Consider the following 26,267-nt stretch of genomic DNA (forward strand, 5'->3'; position numbering starts at 1 on the left):
TGCACGCTGCAGCGGGGCGGCATGCCCGGCCTCACGCGGGGCCCCATTCCGTTACACAACATCGCGACGCGGCGCCACGCGGCCCCGTATAATCCGGGCTTTCGTCAGCGTCAGCCGAGCAACAGGAGGGGCGGGGCGGGGCGGGGCGGCACGCCTGCTGGAGCACTGACCCCCGCACCCCGCGGCCAGGAGCCCCCGCCGCCCCCGCCGAGTAAATAGCAGTGGAACAGTGGAACAGGAGGGCGTCTGGCCTGGGGGCTTCTTGGCCGAGGAGCCAGCCCAGATCTGCTCAGCACACTGCCGTCGGTCTGCCTCTCTCGCACCCATGGAGCGTCACGTGGCTGCGAGAGAGACGGCGGGAAAACGCCGAGCGGAATAAGACTGCGGAGATAAATTAATTGATACCAATTCAATACTGCCACGGGCACTCAGAGAGGCCAAGATTTCGTCCAGGGTATGGCGGTCCTCGACAGAGTCCCGGCCGAGCAGAGGGGCGGCAGGCCCCAACGTGTTGGCGCCGAGACCGCTGCGACACGTCCGGGCCGGCGGTTTGATAAGAATGGAATGGTGCGGGGGAGGCTGCCCGCCCCGCCTCACCCCGCCCCGCTCCACGCCTCCCCACCGCGCCAGCTCAGTCCTCGACGCCATTATAAATTTACGCCGCTTGACGGGGGTCTGGCAAATACTGGCAACTTTCAGCGCAAACAACGACAGGGGCGCAAGGCAACAACACGCGGCACGACACGACTGTCCGCGCCACACGCCAAAAAGACAAAAGAATGCAGTGCCGCAACGAGACACCGCCGAATTGAAGGCCGTGCTCACCAGCGGCCAAATGGGGCATCACTCCCATCTGCTTATACAGTGGCTAGAACATATTGAACTCGTAGAGCTTTATTGCACGTTGATTCAATTTCGGCGGGTATTGCAATGAAAATCAAAAGGCGAGACTTCTGCAACGAAAACGCTTACGCTGATGTCTGGCCTTTTTTTTTTGTCATACATCGATTGGATTATCACCAAGGGGCGAGTCTCCAATCAATGAAAATTAGTAGTAAAATGCCGTGGTGGTGAATTCTCGTCTATTCAGTCAGAGGCTTTACCAGTGGTGCCTGGCCGCTCCCGAAGCGGCCTCGGTATCAATTTACGAGCGGGTGCCGGCGCTGCTTGTCACAAGTCTGCCGTGCAGCATCATTATTTATACATGGTTATGTATATTCCCAAACACGTACAAGTTAGTCCAGCCGGATTTGCATAACTGAAGCGGTTTTATCCGGGGAGTTACCCTCCGAGCGGGAAGCGGCTGCAGGAGCGTCGCCTCGCAGCTCAGCGAAGCCCACTGCCGCGTACCTTGTACTCGGCCGCACCACCACTGGCTCGGCTTGGCGGCGCGAACACACTCGCAGGGTTAATTTTGACCGTCCGGGTGCCTCGCCGTGGCCACGCGGTGGCCTGGCCGTGGCCTCGCTAGGTCGCTGGCCGCCAACTTGGCCGTCACGAGGCAACTGGAGGTTAATTTCCAACAGTTTGGCTCCGTCGTTCTGTCCCTCTCGCACTCATGGGGTGCTCCGTGCGAGAGCGACAGAGCCCCAACAGCCGCTCTGGAATACCAACGGCGCGGCGTGCACGTTGCGAGGCGTGCGGATAAACGCGCCAGCCAGCCGCGCAGAGAAGAGAGAGAAAAAACAACAACAAAAAAGAAGAAAGACTGTCGTGTGAATAATTTTGTTTCAGTCGCGTCGAACTTGCTCGTTTCGTGTTCGCAGAGACACGGACTGGCCGCGTGCCGTGCACGCGGAGCGGCGAACAGGGAGAACGCCCCACCCCGCCCGGCCCACCCCGGCCCACCCCCGCGCACCCAGCACACGGAAGCGCGCTCAATTTTCCGGCTAGGCCGAAAAAAAACTCTGGTGGCGCACCGCCTTCCAGCTCGATCAGCGGCGGGATGATGCAGCGCGGCAACCCTCGCGCGCTGCACTGGTGGAGGGCGGTGTGCAAAACAGGTGGCGGCTTGGATAGCGGCCTTTTCCTCTTCTGCCTTCCTACTCTCCACGGCACCACGGTGGAGGGCTGCGCGCTGGAGGCGAAGTGTGGCGCCAAGCTTGGTGGGTGCCAGGCTTGCCAGGCGCCAAGCGGGGCTGCGGCCGGGTCGCCCGGCCCTCGCATCAACGGCCAAGTTTGCCTCGCACGATAAGAGGCCCCCTCGACGAGAGCCTTTGCCACCTGCAGACCGTCATGGGCACGTTGTTGTCGGCCAGAGCCGCGCTCGAGTGCAACCACGCCGGCCGGAGTGATCCGTCCGACCGCGCAGTATAGCAAGAGGGAGGGTCCTCGAGACGGAGGAGGGAAGGGGGGAGGGGCGGACGAAGGCAAGGGTTTATCATCGAATAGGGAGATTCGCGTAAATCACCGCGACGACAGACATTACTGGCCAGGAGAGCCCTTCCGATAATTTATCGACTGGGGAATAGGCTTGCTGCGCTCGCCGCGCCGCGCCGCGCAAAGAAGGTCTATCCGCGGAATTGAACCATCGCCGTCGATACCGAGTTAACCCACGGCCATCGGGGCACTGGGGTCCGGCACACAGTGGGCCAGAAGACTGGTGGAGGTGGACAAAACTTTAGACGCGTTTTGAGCTCCAGAGCCGCTAAATGGGACTCGAACCGAACGTGTGACCCCACCAATGGATTGCTTCCCGAACGAGGAATCCATTTATGGGGTCTAAACGCTCGGTTCGAGGCCTGTTTAGCGACTCTGGAGCTCAAAACGCGTCTGGAGTTTTGGCCGCCTCCACCGGTCTTCTGGCCCACTGTGCGGCAGTACGGCCGGAACGGCCTGTTCTTTCGGGGCGTTGGCGTCTGCCACAGGGGGCTGCATGGGGTTTGCCCCTCCGCGTCCGTGTGTACGTGTGTGAGTGTGGGTGTGTTTACCTTCTCCCTGCGTAAACAAAGCCACGACAGGGTCGCGACAACCTGGACAACTTCATTAGCAGTTTCACTCAAGATTAAATTGACGGCATGTCGTCCACGTAGTGGTGGTGGCGGCGGCGGTCCACCCTGGCCAGTGCCCCGCCCGCCCCGCCCCAAGTTGGACCGTCTGCCTGCCTAGCCGGCCCCACGTCTCGCCCGCCGGCCCAACTTCGCTACCGTGAGGGGCACCGTCCGGCTGCAAGGCCCCCGGGGCCGCCACCCCGCCCCGCCCCGTCCCGCCCCGCCACACCGCCGAGGCCTGGTGGCTGGGGACGCTGGGGACAGGGAATCGCGTCGAACAGGCTCAAGAGTTTTGCATGGCGAGGCCGCCGGGAGTCAGCGAACAGTACTCCTCCCGCGTGTTGACCCTCTCCTGGACATTTGGCTTGTTTATCTCATCTGCTGTCCAATCTGATTGGGCTTCAGCAAAATTCAAATCACATAACTGTGGAGTGAATAACTGTGCGAGTGATGGGGAGGCCACGGAATGTGGCGTACAGTGTAGAGGCGGTGGTAGGGTCCGCGTCCCGTCCCGTCCCGCCCCGCCGTGCCGCCGGTCCGATGTCACTTCTGGAATGCCCGGCCGCACCGTCCCTGCCATCCCGGGCCGTCCGCCGTCCGGCGATATCTTTGCGTGCTGGGCTCGCATGAGATGGTGTGGCGAAGTGGCCATGCGCGGCCCGGCCCATAATGCAGTGGAGTCTGGGACGCTGCGCCCGGGCCGCGGTGGGGACGGGGGAGGGGGAGGGTGGGGGCAACGCGCCTGCAACTTGGAGCGATAATCGAGTCAAGTGTGTCGACGAGAGAGATGCAACTTGTGGATACGTCGGCCACCGTCCCATCCGCCACTGCCTCCCCGGGCCGGGCAGGGGTCGGTGGCGGGTTTCACTAGGAGCTGCCAGCGAGCAGCCCCGACCCAAATACTTGCAGTCTGGCTGGAGTACGCACTGGAGTCTGCAACACTACGCTCGCTGCTCCTGGCTCGGCCCCGCCAGCGTTGGCGCGTCGAGAGCGAAGCACGGTTGGCAAAAAATCGCAGGTCCGGGCAGGTGGGCGCGCCATTCGGTCCTGGCATCGGTCCTCTCCTGGAGCCGAGCCTGGGGCCCCCTCCCCGCATTCCCCGCCGGACGTTCACGAGCGCGCCGGCGCCGTCTCGCTGTCGGATGTTTGGCATGCAAGTGCATACGGCGGATGGGCGGTCCGCGGCGTGCTGGAAGCGAGGCTGGAAGGCTGCCGAGACTGCACGACAAGGGAAGGGGGCGGCGCGCCGCGGCGGACAGAGGGACTCGCGGGTCGTTTCGGTTCCAGACAGTTGATGAGCTGCGCCCCAGTAGCGACAGAATGACGTCACACAAGCCACTCGGTTGTACTCTTCTGCGCGGCCACCGTGTCCATCTCTCTCTCTCTCTCTCTCTCTCTCTCTCTCTCTCTCTCTCTCTCTCTCTCTCTCTCTCTCTTGGTTTCGCTGCCTTTCCCCTCTCTTTGGCGGGCACACGCGAGCGCGTCTCCAGGGCCCATTGCGGGCCGCAGGGGGGTGTGGCGGGCTAACGGGGCCATCACGGGGTTAGTTCTAGCTGCCGGAGTTTTCACCGCACTTCCATGATAAAAGTGTAGAGTCAGCGCTGGTAATTAAAGCACGGCGGCAAAGGAGAAGATAAAAATGACAAAACACGAAATAAAAGTACACACACACACCTGTGACTCCACCCCCGTGAGGTGGCTTGTGTGAGCGCGCTGAGCTCGAGTTACATTCATGATGTTGTCGTCAGCACCACCCGGCGCATGAGTCGTTTCGCTATTCGCTCAAAACAATCCCTCTCCAAAAAAAACCACAACAACAAAAATAATGAAAACAAAAACATTGGATGTGTATGCATTAAAAACTAATGCGACGACTTTCTTTCTCTGCCTTGTCGATTTGTGCTTTTGTGGCGGCCCAGTTTCGCGCCAATGAGACACCAAGGGACTGTGAGGCACGGCGACCTATATTCAAGCTTCGCGCCAAAACAACGGACGACCCGAGCTTCGCTGCGTGGGTCAAGGCCAGGTGTAGCAGGAGATAAACACGATGTGCTGCTGGGTGGTGCTCATCGTTCGTGCCACCTTTCTTTGTCCGTCCTCGCCAAATTTACGTGTTTGGCCAGGAGCGAAGTGACGTCGCTTTTCGTTTTGCACCCTCAGGTTCGGCCATCGGTTCCCTACTTATCTTTCTATATTTTTTATCCCACTACGGATAGCCCTGTTGCCTCACCCAGCGGAGTCCCCAGACCATGGTGGTCGAGGGCGCATGGGCGTCCTTATCCGACGCGAAGATCAGGCGATCGAAACCCAGGGTTCGCACGTTTTCAGTTTACGCTTGAAATCAAGCGTCGCAGGCTCTTCCTCCAAGATACCGCCTATCTAAATGCATGGGGGAATTTCCAGAGCATGCTTCATTTCAAGCGTAACGTCTTGATGCTTGATTCAAGCATAGAGTTACGCTTTAGTTTTACCAGTGTGGCCCCACGGGGCGGATTGCCGGCAGACGGATCGCTTCCTGCACGAGGCGATGCATTGGTTCGACTGCAGCACTGCCTTGGCGGGGCGGAATGCGAGGCAGCCTGGCCATGCACGCTGCTACACTGCTTGGGAGCTGTAAACCGGGACCACTCGCCCCTTCTCCAGTGGGCCCGGCTCGGCCCGGCCGCTTCGATCCGACCGCCTGGACACACAGTGGACACACACCGGCGGGCACTGGCTCTGCCACGTGTGCGGCGGGCGGCACCCAACTCGGCCCGAAGAGCAGGCACCACTACTTGGACACGCCTCAAAGGGGACTCAGCCCCACGGGTGTAGTGGATTGGTCCCCTAACGAGGAAATCTATTCACCCCGCTTGCCCTTCATTCGGTGCTATTTAAGGACTGCAAAGGTCAAAGGGCAAACGCGGAATGAGAGGGGGGCATCGAGGTTCGGAGTGACTTTCGGCGGTCACTGCGTGCTATCCAGGCCGGGTTTCACAACCCGTCGACGGGGTAGCGTATTCTTTGATGCTTCCTCTAGCGTACCTTTTCTGCGGAGTGCGATTTCTCACCTCTCACTGCACCTCCCGGGAGCAGTCTTGTCACTCGTCAAAATTGTGCCCAATGTGTAGAAACTTCGGCACTAGTGGGTACCAGTGAATGCCCCCTCGGGGTGGGACCAAAATGAGCTTAGAAGAGGGGAGAAAAACAGCTTTCTCAGCAAAACAAGGGAAGGCCCAAACTTGAAATCTGCATGTAGAATAAAGCGCAACATGCACTCGGTGAATAAAAGCCAAATCCTGGGAAGGCGCATGAAACATGGGTTTTGGCCGCCTAGTCTGGTGCCCTGGGCCACTGCAGCCAGGCGGTACCTCGGCCCCTCGGCTCCTCGGCGCGGCCGTGGGAGCGAGAAGTGGCGCGGCAGTCGGCGACGCTAAGCTCCTATTGCTACGCAGAATGTATGAATGGTAATTCCCTGCGGCTTCCCGCTGATTAAACCCGCCCAACTACAAGCGGATTTCACTCCCCTCCGCCTCCTCGTCCGCCCGCTTGCCCCGCGGCGTCTCACCCTCCACGACGTCCACCGGGGGATTAATGATTTCTTCCCCGAAGATGGAAAGAAGTCGGAGCGGCCGGCCCGGCGGCTTGGGATGCACTCGAGAGAGGGGCGCGGCCATGATCGGTAATAAAACCAGAGACAGAGACGTACGCAGGGCGGCCGGGCGGGAGCGAGGGAGAGGGCCGTAATCCGAGCACCAAATCATGTCGTAGAGTCAGTGCCTCGGAGCGTACAGCAGAAGGGGAAGAAAGAAAAAAAAAAAAGTTTGACGGAATGACATGGTCGTTACTGAAGGGGATGCTTTCGCCCTGTATTCCTGTATTCGCTCGGCAGCACCCAGTGCGGCTGCCCATGGCCGTTATGAGAGGCTTCACTCAAAGGCGGCATTCCCGGTGCAATTTGAGGCGCAACAACGGAATTATGTTCCACGGCATCCTCACGTCGTTCCGCCAGGGCACCGCAAGTTGGGGGAGGGGGGAGGAAGGCGCCACCTAATCTGCAATTATTTACAACAGCGAGCACAAATCCGCGGGAAGGAAAAGCCGCCGTGAGAGCAGAATCCTGTTATCGTCCGCACGAAGTGGAGCGAGCGGGGCGCGGGGCGGGGCGGAAAACCGCCGTCACGTCGCACGCACCGCCGCCAGTCCGCGAGTCTGCGAACCGACGCCGACACGGCCGCCTCGTGGAGAGCAGCGTTCGGCAGGGTGGCGCAGGCGGAGCGGCACAGGCGGAGCGGCAGGGGCCAAATGGTCGGCGAGACAAAGCGCGCCTATTAAAGTTGCACGCGGCCTGGCCACGCCTGGCACGCGCTATAGTTTACCATTACCGCGCGGCTCGCCCACGCATGGCCCGCCTAATTGAGAGAGAGCCTCACACCGAGCGGGAGGCCGCCGTCGGTCGGTCTCCCTCGCACCCGGGACGCCTCACGAGTGTATAAGTAGGAAAGAGGAATTCCTGCGCGGCGCGAAGGACAGCTCGGCGGGAGCCAGCCCCTCTCAGTCACGGCGGACCAGTCTTTGTTGAGGCCCGGAGCCTCGTTTGAAGCCGCCTGATTGCAGGATTACAGTCTTGAGGGTCACTCCCTTCGAGGAGCCCCTTGCAGCGTAGGCCACGCAGCCCCGCTCCGTGCACCCGTGTGTGGCGGGCCGGCCTACCCCGCCGAACGCAGGCGCGCTGGGCAGAGCGCCGGGCCTGCCTGCCTGTGCGCCTGTGCGGCGGGTCTGCCGATAGCAGGCAGAGGGGCGCGCGGAGTAACTTTGTTGTTACGTTCGTTTCTTACGGGGGAAAAACTCCAGTTAGGGCGCTCCTCGGCGCTTGCTAGGTTGCATGTCCGCCGGAGCGTGAGGCCGCTCCCCCCCCCTCCCTCCCCCACTGTAATGGAGCCAACACTGCCGTACCTACCGCTGCTGTCCTTGCAAGTTTCCCTGACGGCAGCGCGGCGCGGCGGGACGACATTGAGTCGTGTTTGGGTCTACAGCGTTACAGCCCGCAATCCCGGGCTCTTTTACGGCCCAGCGGCCTGGCCTGGGCTGGCGGCATGGCCTGGCCGCCTGGCTGGCTGCCTGGCTGGCCGCCTGGCTGGCTGCCTGGCTGGCCGCCTGGCTCGCCGCATGGCTGGCCGCATGGCTGGCGGCATGGCCTGGACGCATGGGCCTGGGCGGCCCCGGCTGCCGCGCCGTCAGACGCCGCCGTCGCCCTCAGAGGGAAGATGCACGCGCACTCAAAGTTGGAATAAATAAACAGCGTCTGGGCAACTTAAAAAACGATGCGACCCCTCGGCTAATGGACTGTTTTCCAGTCCGGCAGTCAAAGCGAGTTACGGAATCGGAGAATGCTGGGCTGCACGCGGCTGTGCCTCGCCCTTGGGCTCGCCTGCCCCGGGCAAGGGGCAAATGACGTGCGAGCGCAGCGAGCCATTTCAAGCCCAGAAGCCCCTGTTTGGAAAGCAAAAGGTAAACATGACACAAATCGAAGGGTACTTACACACGACGTGGAGCTCGCCGGCCACCATCTCGGTGTGGAAGTTGGGCTGGTCCGCGGAGACCTCGCAGCGGTACTTGCCCGACATGTTGAGGCGCACGGCCTTGAGCACCACCTGGTGGGCGTCGGATAGGCTCACCTGCGGGCAAAACAAGGACGGAGTCAGCAAAAGGCGCGCGCCGATTCGAAGCGGGGCACTCTAACGGCATCTCCACATCAAAGGCTAACAAGGGCAAGTCTTTGAATGCTTGACCTTAGCCGCGCAAATTAATGAAGGGCTCGGCATCAAGTTACAAGTTTAAGTGCTGCTCGCTGCTGCGCTAGTTGGAGGCGGGCGAGGCGGGCAAGGCGTGCGCCTCAAAAAAATAACAAGTTGCCCTTTCTGTTTGGAAAGGAGAGGCGGAGCGGCGGGAGGCCGCCGTTCGTTTCTGTTCAACCTTGCCCTCGCTTGGCTCCGCTCGGCTCGCCCGCCGCCAACAGGGTGCGTCTGCACCCACGAGAGAAAGGGCCGGTGAGTAAACTATATTTCAGCCGGAGAAGCGTTTCCAGAAAGCTCCGGAAAATCAAGTTTAATGTCTGATGGCCACTAATAATTTCACCCTGAAAATAATACTGTTTCTAGTTGGAGGAAAGTCCTTCAAGATATGAACTAAGGCCCAAGTAACTACTCATCTTATTCCGATCACTCGTGTAAATCTTGTCAGAACGTCAGAAACCTGTCTGAAAACCTGATCAAAATTCGCGCACCTCTGAAAGCTGAAAGCTTATTCTGACATTCTGAAGAACTCGGGCCATCAATTGTAGGATAAGTTTTCAGAATTTCAGCTTTTAGAGGTGCGCGAATTTTGCTCAGGATTTCAGGCATGTCTCCGACATTCTGACAAAATTCACACGAGGGATGGGTTTTCATATTTCGAGAATGGGCTGTAGCTTTCAGCACAAGCCGCACGCGTTTTGACGTGTCTTTCCCGTCCTAGCCTGCAAGGGCCTCGCCGCAATTGTACCACCTCGCACCGCCAGACCAAACATAGTCACGACCTCACCAGTTTGTGCCGTCTGCCACGACCAGCTGGGGAAGGACACGCAAGCCGAAAGAGCAAAACAATTTTTAACAAATCCCCAAATGGGGGGGCCCCAAAGGGGCCCCAAGTGGGGGGAAGGGGGATCCCCGGAAGGCAGGGTCCTGCCGAGTTTACAAAAATCCTCCCGGGGCCGGCGGAAGGGGGCGGGGAAAAAGGGGGGGGGGTGGACGCCCACAGCGGGCGGGGGGCCAGGCGTCGCCCACTCGGGCGAGCGAGGTTGCGCCAAAGGGGTAAGCCCGGGGAAACGCGTGTGAGTGTGTGTGTGGGTCGACGACGGGCAGTGGGGGTGGCAGCGGCGGCACGTACGGCGGGGTGGGCGGGGAAGTATCGAGGGGGACATGCAAGACGCTCCATAACATCCGCTGACGCCGAGCTACCCCCAAGGAGATGGCATTGATTACGCAGATTGGATTTATTGAAAATGTTTGTTGTACTTTTGGTCCCAAATGTATTACTTTTACGGGGTGTTGCGGCCGAATACCTCGACGTTGGTACGGGGAACCAAAGGGCCCCTCCCCCTCCCCTCCGTCACCTTGCCCTGCCGCCACGACCCACGCGTCACCAGAAGATACAGCGCAACGGCGGCGACAAGAATTAGCAGCCGGAAGCGGGGCGAAGCGGGGCGAGGCGCCGCTGAGGCAGTCGGTGAGCGCGCCGGAAATTGGGTGCGACGCCATTTAGTTAGCATATTTAATAAAGCACGTCCGAGTGACGCCATTGAATAGCAATACTGTGTCGCCACGTCGTCGGTCGCCCTGGCCACCCAAGGGGGAGGGGGGAGTCGCTCATGAATCCGAGCAGGCCGCCCAGATCTGGCCCAGATCGCAAACACAGATAGCCACTAAATGTCTTTAGTTGCGAGTTATGCAGGCTCGACATCCTGCTGCGCTCCCCCTCCCCTTCCCCCTCCCCTCCGCCCCCTCCTCACCCCGCAGCCTGTCGGTCGGCAATGAATTCGGTCTTTCCGTCCCCATTAGTGGATTAGCGCCGATAAATCCGCAGCCGCGGACAATTATCGAGGCAGGGTCGCCTTTTCGCTCATTAGCACATTCGGTAAATAGATTGTTTGCGCGGCGGAGCGTGACACGCGTGAAGCCGTGAAGAGCATGAAGCACGTGAAGCCGTAAAGCACGTGAAGCTGTGAAGCACGTGAAGCGCATGAAGCCGTGAAAAAACGTGAAGCTGTGAAGCACATGAAGCCGTGAGGCACGCGAAGCTGAGAAGCAGTAAAGCCGTGAAACATGTGAAAAACGTGAAGCTGTGAAGCACGTGAAGTCGTGAAGCACGTGAAGCTGTGAAGCGGTGAAGCCGTTAAGCCTGCGGTGCTCCTGTGCCTGTGTAGGGGCCCGGGCGGGCCCGGGACATAACTGTGGGGCACTTTTTCAGCTCTGTGCGGTCAAACTCACAGTAAGACTGCAATCAAGCACATGATAGTACTGAACATTATTCCTTTAACAGGCAGTCCAAGTAGGGCGTGTCATTAAGGGCTGAGGGGCTGACTGCTCCCTTAAAAGAGTCCTGCGTGGTGAGTTGTGTCACCTGACCGCAGCCACCTGCCCACCGCAAGGAGAGTCCCACCCGCAGAAATGCACAGCTCGCCTCGGCTCGCCTCACGGGCCGGGCAAGGAGGCACGCCGGCCCGCTCCAAGTTGCACTCGTTCCCACCCCCTTCCCTCCTCTTTCGCAGCCAGGGTCCGTGACGGGACAGCAGGAAAGGAGAGAGGAGATAGTGGCCAAGTTACAGCAGCTGTGCCGGACACGGGGTGGGCGGGCCTCGGGCGGGCCTCGGGCGGGCCTCGGGCGGGCCTCGGGCGGGCCTCGGGCGGGCCTCGGGCGGGCCTTGGGGTGGGCCTGTCCGGCCGCAGCATGGTCCTGAGCCAGCTCTGTTGGCCCCTGTGGTCTCTGCCATTTTTCTGGCCCCGTCTTTGGTGGCCCCCTGCCTTGGTCCCTTCCGTGTCCCGAACCCACCCCACGCAGGTGTGGGCTCCCATAAAACACACAGGGGAGCCGCAGGCAAGCCAGGCCGTCTCTTTCTCTCTCCGCGTCCCTGAGTCCGTGCCCGCTGATAGGGACCGTGCGATCGGCCGCTAGCCCAAGGACCCCATATCGGCGAGGGCGCAAGCTTAGGTCCGCAGTTTGTTAGTTCCCGACAAATAGGACGACGCACTGCACGGGCGTCATCTCCCGGGGCGGGGCGTGGTGGGCCGATGTGGGGCACGGCGATAACACCCTGCGAGGCAACACATGCTGGGGGACCTAAGCAGGGCGGCTGTAGATACGATCTGCGGGAAGAAATTGAAATTGGAAAAACAGTGGTGAAATATCGCGCGACCGTGTTCCCACATACGTGGTCGGCGCGGCGACACCGCCCAAGTTGGGCGGGTGGGGCGGCCCTTGGCGCAGGCCGCGGTGGGGCGGGGCGGGGCGGGCGGCGGGGGAGGCCGAGATGCGAGGGATCTTCCCGCATCGATCGCAAGCACTGCGAGACTCACTGGCAAGCGCACTTTCTCGACAAGAAGAAATCCCGACCGGGCAGCCCGTTTGGTGCGTGCAGTGCGTACCGCGTAGCGCCACACCGGCCACACCGGCCACACCACCGTCGGGCCTCAATCAGAGCGGTGCGGCGCGCACCAATGAGCCTGGCCGTGTCGGCGGGGCGGGGAGGGGCGGGGCCGGTTGCTGATCACCATTGTCCCGGAGTCTCATTGTGACGGCCGGCCTGGTGCGAACCGGGGACCGCAGCGCGAGAAAAGAAAAGTAAGAAGACAGCAAAAAGGAGGTTCGATGGAGCATTGGCGGCCGCCAGCGCGTCGCGTGGATCTTTGTGCAGGATGAGTCGAGCCTGGGCGGGGAGGGCGCGGGAGGGCGCCCCCCGGGGACAAACCCCGCCGAGCCCCGCGCTCCGTGCGCAGGCCCGCCAGGCCCGCCAGGCCCTCGGGATGCCGGACGGTGCTGCCTCGTGAAACGCCCCGGCCCACTTCCCAGCCGAGCCGACATTATTTCAGGGGAGATGAGTTCCGAGCAGGGTCTTAGATTAGTCTCACCGGCCAGCGAAAATCTCTTTTCCATCCATTTATGATTAAATTCCTGTGGGTACCTCTCGGTGGCAAGCTGGTTCCGCCCCAGGACATGTCGCCGCCCCGCCCCGCCCCGCCCTTCGGCTGCCGTGTCGCTTCCTGCCGCCCCGCCCGCCCCGCCGGCGCACTATCAGCCAGAAAAGATTTTCGGGGCGAGCAAGCGCACTGAAAATACCACCGCCACCACCGCGGGGCCGCGCCGACCGGGCGGACGGGTAGTGGGGATTTTATCAAGACGACACGGCTGGCGCGGCGGGGTGCGGCGGGGTGGGGCCGGAGACGACGCCACGCCTTGGTGCGCCTTTTCCGTCGCTGGGAGCCGTGCTGGAGGCCTAGGGGCTTCAAAACGAAACTGCCTGTCGGTCTGTCTGGCCGTCGGCTGCTATCTCCGTCGCCCGTCCGACGGCGACTCCACGAAAAAAAGAAAGTTCCAACAGCGCGGATGACCTTCGTTCCATGGCGGCTCGATTGAATTCGTGGCACGGCGCGCTCGTCGCGGCGAGACACTCGCTGCCTGCACCGCCACCGCCAGGCGGCCACGGCGATGGACAAAGGCGGCGCACTCCATCTTACTTTGGGGGCCTTGGCGTGGCTGTGGCGCCGGTAGGTCCGTGAGGCGGCGGGACGGGGCGCGCCGGACTGTCCACAACGCCGACGGTGGCCGGCGACGGTCGAGTCACGGATTGGAGGGGCCATGTTTCATTCCCTCTGAAGCTGCGCACGTACAAATCTAGTTGGCGGTGCCCCGCTGGCTCGCCCGCTGCCCGCCCCACCTCGCCGCTCGCAGCCACCAGGCGACCGTCGTGCAAGTTTCACTGCGACCCCGTCCCGCCGTCCCGTGCACGCTCACAAACACACGGAGGAAATGAAGGGACGAGTTGGACGGGGCGACGAGGTGGGGCGCAAACTAGCCTCGCGTCGGGTGGCGCTCGCCAATCATGAACCTGCCGTGCGAGTCAAGGCGTCTCACACGGCGAGGCGAAGGAAACGAAAAGTCCACGGAGTCATCACGCGCAAGTACAAAATGTAAAAAGCTGTGACTCTGTAGGAACACGTCTGAACTGTAGACATACATTCGTCTGCGCTAGAAAATGTGGAAAAGTACTGGTGAAAAGAGAGCGAGACGACGGTTGTCTCAAAGGTGGCCAAAACGGTGATGGGTGACTTGTGGGTACTTGCGGCGGCCGCAGCGTCTAATCCAATTTGGGTTTCGTATTCCCTCTACAAGGTCGTGCCTTAAAATACGAATATTAATATCCTGTTGTGGACACAGAATACTTGAAGTGAGTAATCGCCCTCGTGAAAAACGCACCGGTGACGGCAACGTCATCGAAGCGAAACACGCCTCAGCTCCCTTGCTAAATCAATGAAAGAACTTCTGTCACAGCGTATCCTTTCAAGGAAGAGAACGAGCACTATCGAAATGAGCGGCCTTCGCTTGACACCGGTTGCTACTTTGTCCTAGGCAGTGTGTCCGTCCTGGAAGCCATCACACATGGCGAGCACGGCCATCGGCCACGGGCCTCGCTCGTCCGAACACGCGCTCACGCCGAGTGGAAAATTATTCAAGGAGAAACGGCAAACAATGCGTCTGTTGTCGGCCAACGGGCCGCCGCAGGCGTTCACGCGGGGCCGATCAAAGCCCGTCGAGACCAGCCGATATTCACATCGAAATGGCGTGGAAACGATCTGGGGCGCCGCAGCCCGGCCCGGCCCGGCGCAGCCACAGGCCAGGCCAGCCGGCTGGAACCTGGAACAACCACCGCCACTACTTGTTGGGAAAGCGCGCCAATCATACTCGCCATCGGGGTGCTCCACAGGGGCGTTGCCGAGCGTTGCCGCGGCCACCAAGTCGACGCGCCGCGCGGGCTGCCGCCGAGGCTGCCGCGGACTCCTATCGCCCGTTGCGGCCAGGAAATTGAACGCCACGGCTACGGAGGTGGCGGTGCGAGCAGTCGCCGATGGGCTGCCACCATCAGTGGAGTGCTTTACAGCCAGAGGGAGACCACGGTGGTGGAAAGACACGAGCGACGAAGGCGCGTCGCCGCCCGGCCTCGGCCCCGACGCCCGGTCAACGAGCAGTAAGTAGCAGCGGCAAGGCGGAGGCGACGCCCTTAAAAACTCCCGCAACCTGATTAAATGGCGCGTTAAAAATGAATCGTGGTGGGAGGAGGGGGAACAATGTGCCTGTCCGCGGCGCGGGCGGGCACTCGCCTGAAAATTACTAAGTAGGTATAATTGTTGGAGAATTGTCTTCAGTCCAGTGCGCCGGCAGCAAATTGTGGACAGACATATGCCGACGGCGGGCGAGGGCTGGGACGGTGCGACAACACAGTTTGCCGACGGAAAACGAACCCGACGCCCGAGCCTATTCATTCCTAATAAGGGATTTGTGCGGCATCGGACAGCAGCGGTACGAACAGTGTTAGCAACGCATGCCAGCTCGTCTGTCCGCGTGGCCCGGTGCACCAAATTTCGGCCAGCGAAGAAGTATTAGGGCACAGCGCAGGCATGCCGTCGAGGACGCCGTCGAGGGAGGGCGCGCTGCTGCAGCGACACGGCGCCGAAAGCGGACGGCTCATTCGCAGTCGGTGGCCCAAGCCCGGCCCCGCCAGCGTATCCAGTTACATGCGCTGCTTTCAAATAAAGTTTTCACTCCGTTGTTGTGTCGCAAACACACACATACACGTCCCCTCTCTCTCACACACACACATATTCGCCAGAGGACCAGCGTCGCGCCACCGCTAGTGGGCCGCTCGCAAAATAGGGCAGTGGAACCAACACAAATCTGCCTTCAACAAAATGCCGAGGGCCGATGTGGGACAGTGGCGGGAAAAGTCAGGTAGATTTTCGCGCGACGCAAAAATAAATTGGGATATGCATTGTGCAATGGGGGCACTGTGAGAAGGGCGAAAGAGGCTAGGCACAGTTTCTCGTGCTGTGAGTCCATGACTCTGTGAGTCTGGGTATCATGTAGGACGTTCTGGTTGGGTCAGGCCATCGCAGTCATGCCGCAGTGAAAAGAAGCAGCGCAAGTTTTGTAAACCGCTGTGCGAAGGTCGAACTCCTTCAGCTGGGCATTGGCAGGCCAGCGCGCGGTGCTGTGCGAGCCTCGATGTAAATGCTCGCTCGGCCCTTTCTTTCCCTTTCATGAGGGAATTCCGGTCGGGGGGACGGTCTCGCCGCGCACCCTTTCTGCGCGAGTTACTGTCGGGGTCCGAGACACGGCGCGCCGAGCCGAGCGCTGAGCGGGCTGAGCGCGCTGAGCGGGCCCGCCAGGAAGGGGCTCGCAAAGGGCTGACCTCATCATGGCCGCCCTCCGAAGACGCGGCCGGGCGGCCCGAGCAGCCAGCCCGAGCAGCCAGCCCGAGCAGCCAGCCAGGTAGAGAGGTGAGGGGACCGCCCTTCATGTCCCAAAGCCAGGGCGTCGCGTCCCGCCTTCAGCCCGGCCACCTATGTTGGCGTCCACCTTGGTGCCTTGGTTTCGACTGCACTTAGTGGTGCCGGCCGAGGCGGTGCTGGTGCTGGCCGTGCTGGTGCTGGCCGTGCTGGTGCTGGCCGTGCTGGTGCTGGCCGTGCTGGTGCTGGCCGTGCTGGTGCTGGCCGTGCTGGTGCTGGCCGTGCTGGTGCTGGCCGTGCTGGTGCTGGCCGTGTTGGCCAACGCCCCGCTGGCCGTGTCGCAGGCCGAGGTTCATCTCCACATAATTACACGCCTTAAGCTGTGACGCCCACCCTCGTCATCCGAGGAGCTTACAGCAGACGACTTCATTCCTCTCTGCACCGCTCTGCACCGCCCAGCGCCCCCTCCGAGGTCGCCCTGTCCGTTTAAGTGCCGGGGAATGTTTTGCCAGCGCCACCGGAAGGCTTTTAATTGTCCGCGACGCCCAGACGACGGCCGCCATTTCTTTTTCGTACTCGTAAAACCGAAAACGCCCACACACGTGTAAACACACAGAGAAACACCTTCGCCGTATCTGCCATCTTCAAAGTTCGTCCGCGTCATAAAGAATAATGAAAAATTTCGGCATGGCCGGGCGCGGGAAGATTTCCCGTTGCGGAGACCCTCCGGTCAGAGGACTGCGGGCATTCCAACAAGTACTGTGGAACTCGTGGCCCAGCTCGCGGTACTCACAGGCGTTCCAACATTCCAGCGCCGCGCCCCTCCGAATCGTCTGCAAAGTTGGCGGTCTTCCTTTTCATTTTTTTTCTGTCGGGCGAAAGAGAGGTCCCGAGCGGCCAGCAGAGCACACGACAGCAAGTGTATGAGAAATCGGGAGCAAAACAAAAGATAAGGAGGCGGTAGCCAAAAGAACCACCGCCAAATGTGAAGAGTTGGGTTCTGCCCCTCCTTCCGTGGACACAACTTTGGGCCGATATTAGTTTGGAAGTCGTTTGCCTCACGTTGGCTCCCCGGACTGGTGCGCCTTCTGAATCTATACTTTGGTTACCATTATGGCAGCAAAATAATATATCCAGGAAAATAAGCACTAGTACGTACGTGAGCGGGTGACATATAACTGTGAGTTAAAGGCACACGTCGGTGCAGGTACGACTTTAGTTTTTCTTGCTTTTTTAAAAAAATCGTCTTTGAAGATGGAACCATGATTCAGGGACCAGGAGCGAGGGTCTCTGATACGCGGAGAACCAGCGTGCCCATGTCAACGAGCTCAAATCCCGGAGATTTATTTCCATTCGAGGGCCAGGGTTCATCATGTGCCTGCTGTCATCATTAGGTTGACAATGCCGACATTCATAGCAAGACCAAGCTAACAAAAAGCAAAAAAAAAAAAAAAAAAAAAAAAAAAACGCTATTATAAATCCTTTTTTTTTGCGGATCATTGATGGCCAAGTTGATATCCGAGCGGTTGAAGAAGCTTGCCTCCCCTCCTTCAACAAGAGCTCATCCCCCTTGGCGGTACACGGGGACACAATGGGGTTTGCTACCGCCTCTGTCGTTATCAAGTAAAGAGAAGAAAGAGAAAAAAGGCCCGCAAACAAAAAAACAAAAACAAAAAAAGCAGCAAAATTGAAAATTTTGAAAATTGGCGCAAGCCAACGTACGTACAAAACTGGACGGCACATCCGGTAAATCTTTCCAATCGCCGATTTTCAAAACTGAGATATTCTTTCGTCTTATATTGGCACCGAAACTATTCGCAAGATAAACCACATATCGATGACAAAAAAAAAGATCTCTAGTACAAGCCTAATTGGCCTTATCTTTACCCCTCCACAAAAAAGTGGGGCGATAAGGCTAGGGTCCAGTCTCAGATGTCGACCGCGCACCAAGTCACCCACCCACACACGGAAATATACACACACACACACACACGCTCGGGAATCGCTTTGCTTCTCTGCCGAATAAGAGAGGACGACGGCGCGGGTCTTTTGGCTCGGTCTGCGGACGTGGTGGGGCGGGGTGGTCTGGAGTGGGGCGGGGTGGGACGGGCTGGGGCGCCATTTGCCATTCGAAATGCATGGCAGCCCGGCGAAAAGCCCCGCGCGTACAGCACCGCGGTGTAGCCACCGCAATAGAGGACTGGAAAATGACCGCGACCGGCCGTGAGTCGTCCAAATGAGCTCTCGCGGCCGCAGTGGCCGCCGGGCACCGCCGGGCAGCCCGTAAATCGCCTCCCTGCTTTTCGGGACTCGATTTATTATTTTTTTCGGCCTATCTTGCGGGATGGGGTGGCGAGGACGGCGAGGCTGAGCCTCGAGCACCACCACTTGATGTGTCCTGGAGGCCGGGCGGGGTGGGGCGGCTTGGGGCAGCTCTAACGAGGCGCAGGGGGTTGTTGTGGCCGCACGGCACGCCCCGCCACGCCACGCCCCAATCAGTCCGTGATGCAGCCCCGAAGTGACAAGCGCCGCTCTGACGGTCATTCCCTGGCCTCCACGCCAGGCCTCGCCCAGGTGGCGGTAAAGGCCCACCGCGGCCGAGGCCTGCGCGGCGAAGGGGACACTAGAGTCGCGCGGAAAAGATGACGGCGGAGGGAGCCGTCCAGTGTTATGGCCTATTACCCTTAAGGGCAAGGAGTCGGCCCTTACTGCCTGTCGCCCTAATTAAATATCGCCGCTTTGCACCCCTTCCCTCCCCCGGCCTCCACTCACGGCCTCCGCGAGTCCCTCCCTCAGGCCTTGGCCAGCCTCGGCCCGACAAATCCCTACTTTATGGTCAGCTTACGGACAGGCCAGCCTCTCCATATGACGTCACGTCGGGGCGGGGCAAGGCGTGCCCGGGGCGTGCCCGGGCCGAGCCCCACCAGTCTCACCTCGGCTGGCCAAAGCCACACTCTCCGTGAATAAAATAAACTTTTTCTTGCGGCAGCCGAGCTGTTTGGTCCGTCGCAATGATGGTCAGACACTCCAAAGCTCGCACGTGGACGTGGACACGCGGACCTCACGAAACGTGCATCAAAATTATGTTCAACAAATAAAATTCATCAAAACCGAACAACTAAGAAAAACATTAAAACTTCTTTAAACTTAAAAAAAAACAGTGTAAAGGGGAAAAGCGAGACGCTCACAGGAGGGCCGAGCGACGGCACTGCTGTATCTCTGACGAGAGCGGCCTGGGCTAAGATCCCGCAGCATTAACTTCTTTTTCTCCTCTTTTTTAAATTGAAAGACGGGGCTTGAATGCGACACCAGGTGCGATTCCCATAGCGAGGCAGCGAGCCGTGCCCGCACGGACGATGCACAGACAGAGAGAGCGCTTGGCGCCTCCAATTTTGACTGAGAATAACAAATTCCGCAATGTGCTGGAAATACTTTCCCCGGGCGACTGTCCAGAAGGAAGGACCCCATTCATTCCCCGAAAGTATATGGTATTTTTCTTTCTCGTCGAGAGGCACGCGGAGAAATAGAGGGAGGATGGAGATATATAAATGAAGCAGCTGGTCGTCCCTGCTGGGCCGGGCCGACCCAACTCGTCTGACCCGACTCGTCCGACCCGACATGACTGAGCCGTGTCCATGGCCCCTGGAAGAAGGTCCCGCCTCGGGCAGGGCAAGGCTCGAGCCAGCTCAGCCGAAGCCATTGCGGGGAGGGTAGGCGCAGCAGATGCGTCTAGTCGTATACGGCGGCCAACATCCCCGCAAGGAACACCGCAGAGCCACCCGTGTAATAAAACGCAGCGTCGTCTGCTGGGGCTAAGTGGCGGGGCGGGGCGCGGCGGGGCGGGGCGCGGCGGGGCGCGGCGGGGCGCTTCTCAAAACAGGCAGCCGATCGAGACCTGAGCAGCACTAACGCCAGCTTGGGCCGCCCAGAGACGCTCGCACAGCAGCTCGCCACCTGATATAAAATTCAATTTGGAGCGCGTTCCGGCCGGCTTCGGGGTCGATGGCGGACTGCAGCGTCTGGACGGTGCCATTGGCTGCCGTTGGCTGCCGATGGCTGGAGTTGGCTGCCGCCGGCTGCCGTTGGCGCGCTGCCGTTGCGGCGAGCAGGCCCAGGGGCGTGCCAACGCGCAAGCACCACGCCGCCACGCCGCCAAGCCGCCCCGGACGCGGCCCGGACAAAGTACTCGTCCGCGGGGACTCGTGAGGGCGGCCCGGGCCTGGCCAGGGCCTGCCCAGGGCCTGCAGGAAGGGGCCGAACGCAATCGCCCCGAATGGGGCTTCGATTCTATTTTTCACGACGCGGGCGGACGGGGCTCGGCTCGAAACAACCCCCTTCGACGGCAGACCGGCGGCGTCACTCCGGCATCACTTTTTCAGGTAGGCGGTTCCTCCGATCCGCTCAGAAAATTGTGTCCGTCTTTGAGGGAACGGCGCAGGTCATGACTGGTGAAAACCTCAACGGCCCCACAGCCTGATCCACCGCGCAACGCAACGCACGAACCTCGGGGGCTGTGAGCCACGTCAGCCGGAACGGAGACGGCAACGATGGCTAGCTGCTGCTGACATTAGCAGCGATACAACATTTCCGCGTACGCCGCTAGCGATTTGATTGGGTATATCTCCTTCCCTTTTCAAAAAACCGTATTGGAAAAGGTGTACACAATACATGCGACTTAACAAAAGTGAACCACCCCGTCGGCTTCGGCCCGCCCACCACGGCCCTCCACAGCCTGCCAAGGCAGTGCCAAGGGCCCGGCTCGGCGAGCTCGGTGGGGTGCCAGCTGCACTTGGCCGACCCTTTGACCGCAGCGCTAAGCACGCTAACAATAAGAGTCAGCCGGACATCGAGAGCTCCGCACAGCACCGCACAGGGGCCGCCGGCAACGCGGCAACCCGCAGGCGGTGGGGGAGGGGGTGGACGGGGCAGGTACGTATGTGGGGCCTTCGGGTTCCCTTCGGGTTCGCTCCGGTTCCCTCATATCCGGCAGACCGCAGCCATCAATTGCGGTTAGCTGTGAGGGCACGTGCTTGGCCGGGCCTCGGCCGGCCGCCGGCTTACCAGGGTGGCGGCCCGGCCCAGGCACCGTCCAGGCACCGCGGGGATGCGTGGCCCCCGGGGGAGGGATGGGGTGAAGGGATCTGGTGACCATACGTCGTCCTGCCTTGCGAGGGTACAGCGAGGCCGAGCGGCAGGGCACTCGTGTGTGCGTGCGTGTATGAGGGAGAGTGTGAGTGCACGTGTGTGCGCGTCCACCCCTGACCCTCCCGGAGGTACAAGCTAATGCTCTCAAGGGAAATGCCACGCGAGTACTCGGTGTTGTTGACAAGGAAAACAGAGTCCGATGCGGACGGCCGTTTTCCTCTTTACGTCAGGTCTAGGTATGCAGCCCCCGAGGCCTCTGGTGTTGCATATGGCTGACGGGAAACACAGACGCAGACGGCATGCAAAACAGCGGCCTAACACGGTCGAGTAATCAACGGGCGATGAATACCAGCCCACGGAAGCAGCAGCGCGGTGTCCATCCATCGGGCGATGTGCCGCTTTGGGACATGTGCGCCCACCTGCCGGCCTGGCGGCTGGGCAAACGCCTGCATCACTTTTATCGCCTTTTAACGTGCTCACTATTTATTCCTCTGGACACGCGACCCCGCCGGGGTCCCCGCGCCCCGTGGCGTTTATTTGCGCGGCTTTGTCACCAGGCTGACACACACAGGCCCTTTTTTCCTTTCCGCACTGTCGTCTCCCGGCAAAATTCCTGCCGCCAAGACTAACAAATTAACAGTAAGGCGCTTATGTTGCTCACTACCGGCGATAAAAACACCGCCTCCCGCAAGAGTGTTTCAAGGAGAGAAATAGTAATCACCAGGACTTTCAGTACACCGTGCAAACTAGAAAAAAGGACTGTCGATTTAGAGACATTGCTATGGTCTCTTTCTTCGGCCTTAAATACCCAGGTCTTTGGGTCGGCAGCCTCTTTTCTAGCACCCGGAACGCCAGTATACTACAACGTAGAAGCGCACGAAATACTTTTTCAACGCGAAAAATACTAACATATTTAGGTGTAGTGTACCGTGTGCACACTCCAAAACCGGAAAACGCCAACGCGATGGTTTCTCCGGAGGAAGGGGGTGTGGGGAGGGGGAATAACCTCGACAGAGGACAAGAGGGGGAGGGTTACGACTGGAAACACTATGCTACGAATTTGCAGGGGAAGTTGGAGACGCCTGGGACTGGCAGGTGCGCGACTGCGACGTGTGACTCTGTGTGTGTGCGCGCGCGCTTGTGGAAGAGCGAGAGAGGAGGTGGAGGGGAGATGATGTGAGCCACTTGGTGGGAGGCCCTGGACCACCTGCCGTAGTGCAACCCAACGCCACTGCATATTCATAGTCCACCCCATTGAGCCTTCCGCGGCCCCGTCGCGGTCCTCGGCGGCCTCGGCCGAGGCGCGGCAGCGCGTCGAACGGCCGCGCGGCTACGCTCAAGTCGCTAATGGTGCTGCTCTGCTCGACACGACCACTGACGTCCCCGCTGCGCTCGACCTCGCTACTCGACGACGAAAAGCGACGACCCTTGGCACTGTGTACTCACATCGACGTTGACGCCGGGCAGCGGGAACACCTTGGTGTTGGGCAGCTCCTTGGGCACGTAGCGGAAGAACTCCTGCCGACCCTTGTACCACTTGACGGTGTACAGCTGGTCGTTGTCCAGGTTGTACCGGCAGCGCATGTACACGTCGTCGCCGGGGCTGACCGCGTGCGGCATGATCACGTGCACGTCGCTCAGGCCGCCGACCTCTGCAACAAGGAGAAACAAGGTAAGATGAGTTAAATCCAAATAAGCTACCTCTTCAGAATTTCTTTCTTGGCTGCACGTATTCCATAAGCGTTGTCTCCTGTGCCTCCACTACGTGAACGCGATTCGGGGAGGCAACAATATACCACAGTGACAGTTAACCTATGACAAGTACACATCCCGTTTCAATGAAGTCCGGGAGCGCTTTTTTGGTAAGTGGCGGCAAGGCCCGTCCAGCGGAAGGGAATCACCGCGAGAACAGCGCCAAGCTAATCCACCGCCGGGCCGCAGACAGACTCCGATAAGAGATAAAGTTTAGAGGCACCCTGACGACGGGCCGTGAAGGGCCGCTGTAAAGCAGGAATCAAAAAGAGCAAATGAAGAAGGAACGGAGATCGGTCCCTCCGACCTCCCGGAAAGAGCCCGACTGCTTGATCGTAAACTCAAAGTTTATGTCTTTCAATCATTGCGGGGCCTCGCCTTATGATGTATGCATGTGGGCCACACAATCCTTCTTGACCCGACCAAGGCCGGGCCGAGCCGGGCAGCGGGCTGGGGCCGACATACGAATCTGTCTGACTTTCTTGTTATAAGCTATATAAATCTTATTTACATTGGGGCCGACACAAAGGCACCAGCGATCCACACGCGGGCCTCCCTCCTCGTTCGAGTTGGCCCATCTATCGCCCAAGTTTGGCCGCAATGACAAAGTGGAGGGAAACTGGCAGGAAAAAGTGGCTTTCCGCCGGAAGCACGTGGCGGCAACACGGCAGCGGGACTTCCATCGCGCCACGCCACTCTGCCACTGTCTTTGCATGACGCGTTGTGTGGGGCGAGGCGGGGAAAGCAGACGTGGCAGGCGACGCGACCACGCAGCGGTGCCTGTCCGCCCGTCCACCCCTGCGATTCGATCTGCGCTGAAATCGTAAAATAAAACCACTAAACCTGTCTGACGGACTACAGGGCATGAGGTGGGCGGGTTGTCACCCAACACGAGGCCGGCAGGCAGGAAAGAGACAAAAGACGCGTCGTTTGCGTGGTTGGCCGGCCGATCCCTAACACGACTACTTCACACGAGTCCGCAAACTGCGCGGTTCGCGACTTACTTATTCACGACATGAAAAAATAAGAAACGGATACCCTCCGGCGTGCGCTTGCGCCTTGCCTTCCCTGGAGGGTGGCACAACTTGGGGCCTGGCGGGTTGGCGGGCGTGGCGGGCCTTCCGGGCTGCAGACCGCGCGGTATATTGGCTGGGACGGGCCGCGCTGCCGCACGTACGGTGCATTAGGGGCCACCCCCACCCTTATTCACTTCTGCCGCCTCCTTCTGCGACCCTCCCCCTCCCCCCTTTCTGTAATTCCTCCCCCCACCCCGTCCCCCCGGCCACTGGCTTTGACCAGACGGCCAGTTGCCTCTAATGCTCTAAGTTGCCCCGTTGTGGACCCGGCACACCCCGACTCTCCCGGCCGACCGCTGCGCCTCTACTGCTACCCCCCCCTCCCTCCGCCTTCCACCCCGCAGCGCCTTCTAAAACATTCATACCGCCGCCGGAAAACTGAAAAGAAAACGCAACAGCCCCTGAGACCGCTTAGAGCCACTCGTCACCTCCGCGGCCGCAAGGCGTGGCAAGGCTCAACAACGCGCCCGGCTCCTCTGAGAACAACGTGCCAAATCGTGTCCACGCAGCGTGAATAAAGTTAACTGTGACGGTTGAAAAAATGTGTGCGGTGCAGGGGCATGGGGTGGGCGAAAAAACGACAATTTATCTGCAGGACGGCCACCAGGTCCACCTGAGTCCCACCACGTGAGTCGGGCGGGGTGGGGGTGCTGCGGGGTGACAACAGACAGCTGGGACGGTAGTTAAACGTGCGCGCCCCAGTCAGCGGTCTTGTGACAGCGCCGGGACGAGGCCAGGGGACGGCCAGCGACTAGGGGGTGCTTCGGCAAAAGGAACACACAAAAAACACAAGATGTGTCGACTGATCGAAGACCGTTGTGACCGTCCCGTCGTGCCAGCGGTGGGCCGACAGGGGTCGTGAGAGGCTTCGTCTGGCACACACTCCCCCCCCCCCCTCTCTCTCTCTCGTTCCGCAGCTTGGCGTGTGTGCCGCCATTAAAAAAAGTGCTACCGGCAAATAAGAAGCGGCATAACCATAAACACGCATCAAGTCAGAGAGGAAAGCATTACGGCTTGCGACCCTCTGGGGGCCGTCCATAAATTACTCACACGCCCCCCTTTCCCGACTAAGAGGCGTACCCTCTGCGCGTCATGTATAAATCAGGTGACCTTATTAAGGCCACATACGCAGCTGCTGCCCAGCCAAGGATTAAGACTGTGATACGAAATCCGCGCGGTCGGTCGTGCCACGGCAACAGGGCTTTGAGCTACCCCACGAAATGGCTGTAAATTGGCAACAAATTTTGGGTTTTATAATAACTTTCAATCAAAATTTTTGAAATATACCTTATTAATTTTAAACTAGGACAGTATGGAGTGCAGTAAGTAATTCGTTAGTTTCCTGGTCTATTATGGTCACCTGAAAAGAAATAAAGAGTGGATGTTGCCAATTGTATTAAAATCCTGATATGTTTCTTTTCTGACGATTTCTCGTGTTTCAACAGTGCCTATCCAAACTAGTTAACAGCCAAAGAATGTTAACCCTGCATCCTTCAACACTAACGAAAATATTGGTGCCGTAGTAGGCACCTTCCCAAGTCTCAAACTCGTCTGCCTCTGCCAAGTCTTGTCAGAGCAGCACGCAAATGAAACTTTGCTTCCAGAAAATTCGGTGTATTATGCAATATTCTGTTTGTGTCTCACACAGAGATGTCAGACGGGTCTGCGAATGGTGCTAGTGGTGTCGGTGGTGCTGCGGTTCTGGTGCTGAGGGGAGGGACCTCGGTGCCTGTCAATAGTCTCCGCCCAGAGATGCATTGGTCGGGCGGCTGACTGATGTGATTTGGCGCGAGGCGCGCTCGAGTTGGCCGGGCGGCATTTTAATCTACGCCGGCGTGGTAACTCACGGCTTTGGCGACCCCAGCGCGCCCGACCGCGCACCTGCCCACCCCGCACCGCCCCTTGCTCTAAGTTTTGCGGGGACTAAGTTGTTTCGAGTTTTGTTCTGCTTCCCCACCAAAGCTACGGCCGCACTTTTTGCCCGACAGCAGCACCGCGGCGGCACCCCGGCGGCACCGCGGCGGCAGGGAGGTGAACAATTCCCATACGTTATTAGGCCGTCTTCGGTGGCCCCAGGGACGCCGCAGCGCAGCACAGCACAGCCCCCGTCAACCGTTTTATACGAGAAAAATATACGGAAAGCAGGGCGGAGGCGGTGCAGCCGTGGTCGGGTCAGGGCACTTCTTGGCAAGGAGTTGGAGTGGAGTTGGAGACGACACACCGGCAGAGCACCGGGTGGACACGACGCACCGATAGCCACCATGTAAATAGAGGCGCAACCAGCCAAC

The 26,267-nt window shown here is 59.7% G+C and overlaps 1 protein-coding gene across 1 annotated transcript in view; it reads right to left on the bottom strand.

Annotated features, from left to right (window-relative positions):
* Positions 1-22,800, bottom strand: part of LOC117650580 — a 53,087-nt gene extending 30,287 nt beyond the window's left edge. The window contains exons 1-2 of the mRNA XM_034394107.1: positions 22,598-22,800; positions 8,512-8,647 (exon numbers count right to left, since the gene is read on the bottom strand). Of these exons, the coding sequence (XP_034249998.1) occupies positions 8,512-8,647; positions 22,598-22,771 (310 nt within the window). The 5' untranslated portion in view covers positions 22,772-22,800. The remainder of the gene's footprint in view (positions 1-8,511; positions 8,648-22,597) is intronic.
* Between the last annotated feature and the right edge of the window lie 3,467 nt (positions 22,801-26,267).

This window comes from Thrips palmi, unplaced genomic scaffold, assembly GCF_012932325.1.
Source record: "Thrips palmi isolate BJ-2018 unplaced genomic scaffold, TpBJ-2018v1 HiC_scaffold_5, whole genome shotgun sequence".
NCBI classification, from domain to species: domain Eukaryota; kingdom Metazoa; phylum Arthropoda; class Insecta; order Thysanoptera; family Thripidae; genus Thrips; species Thrips palmi.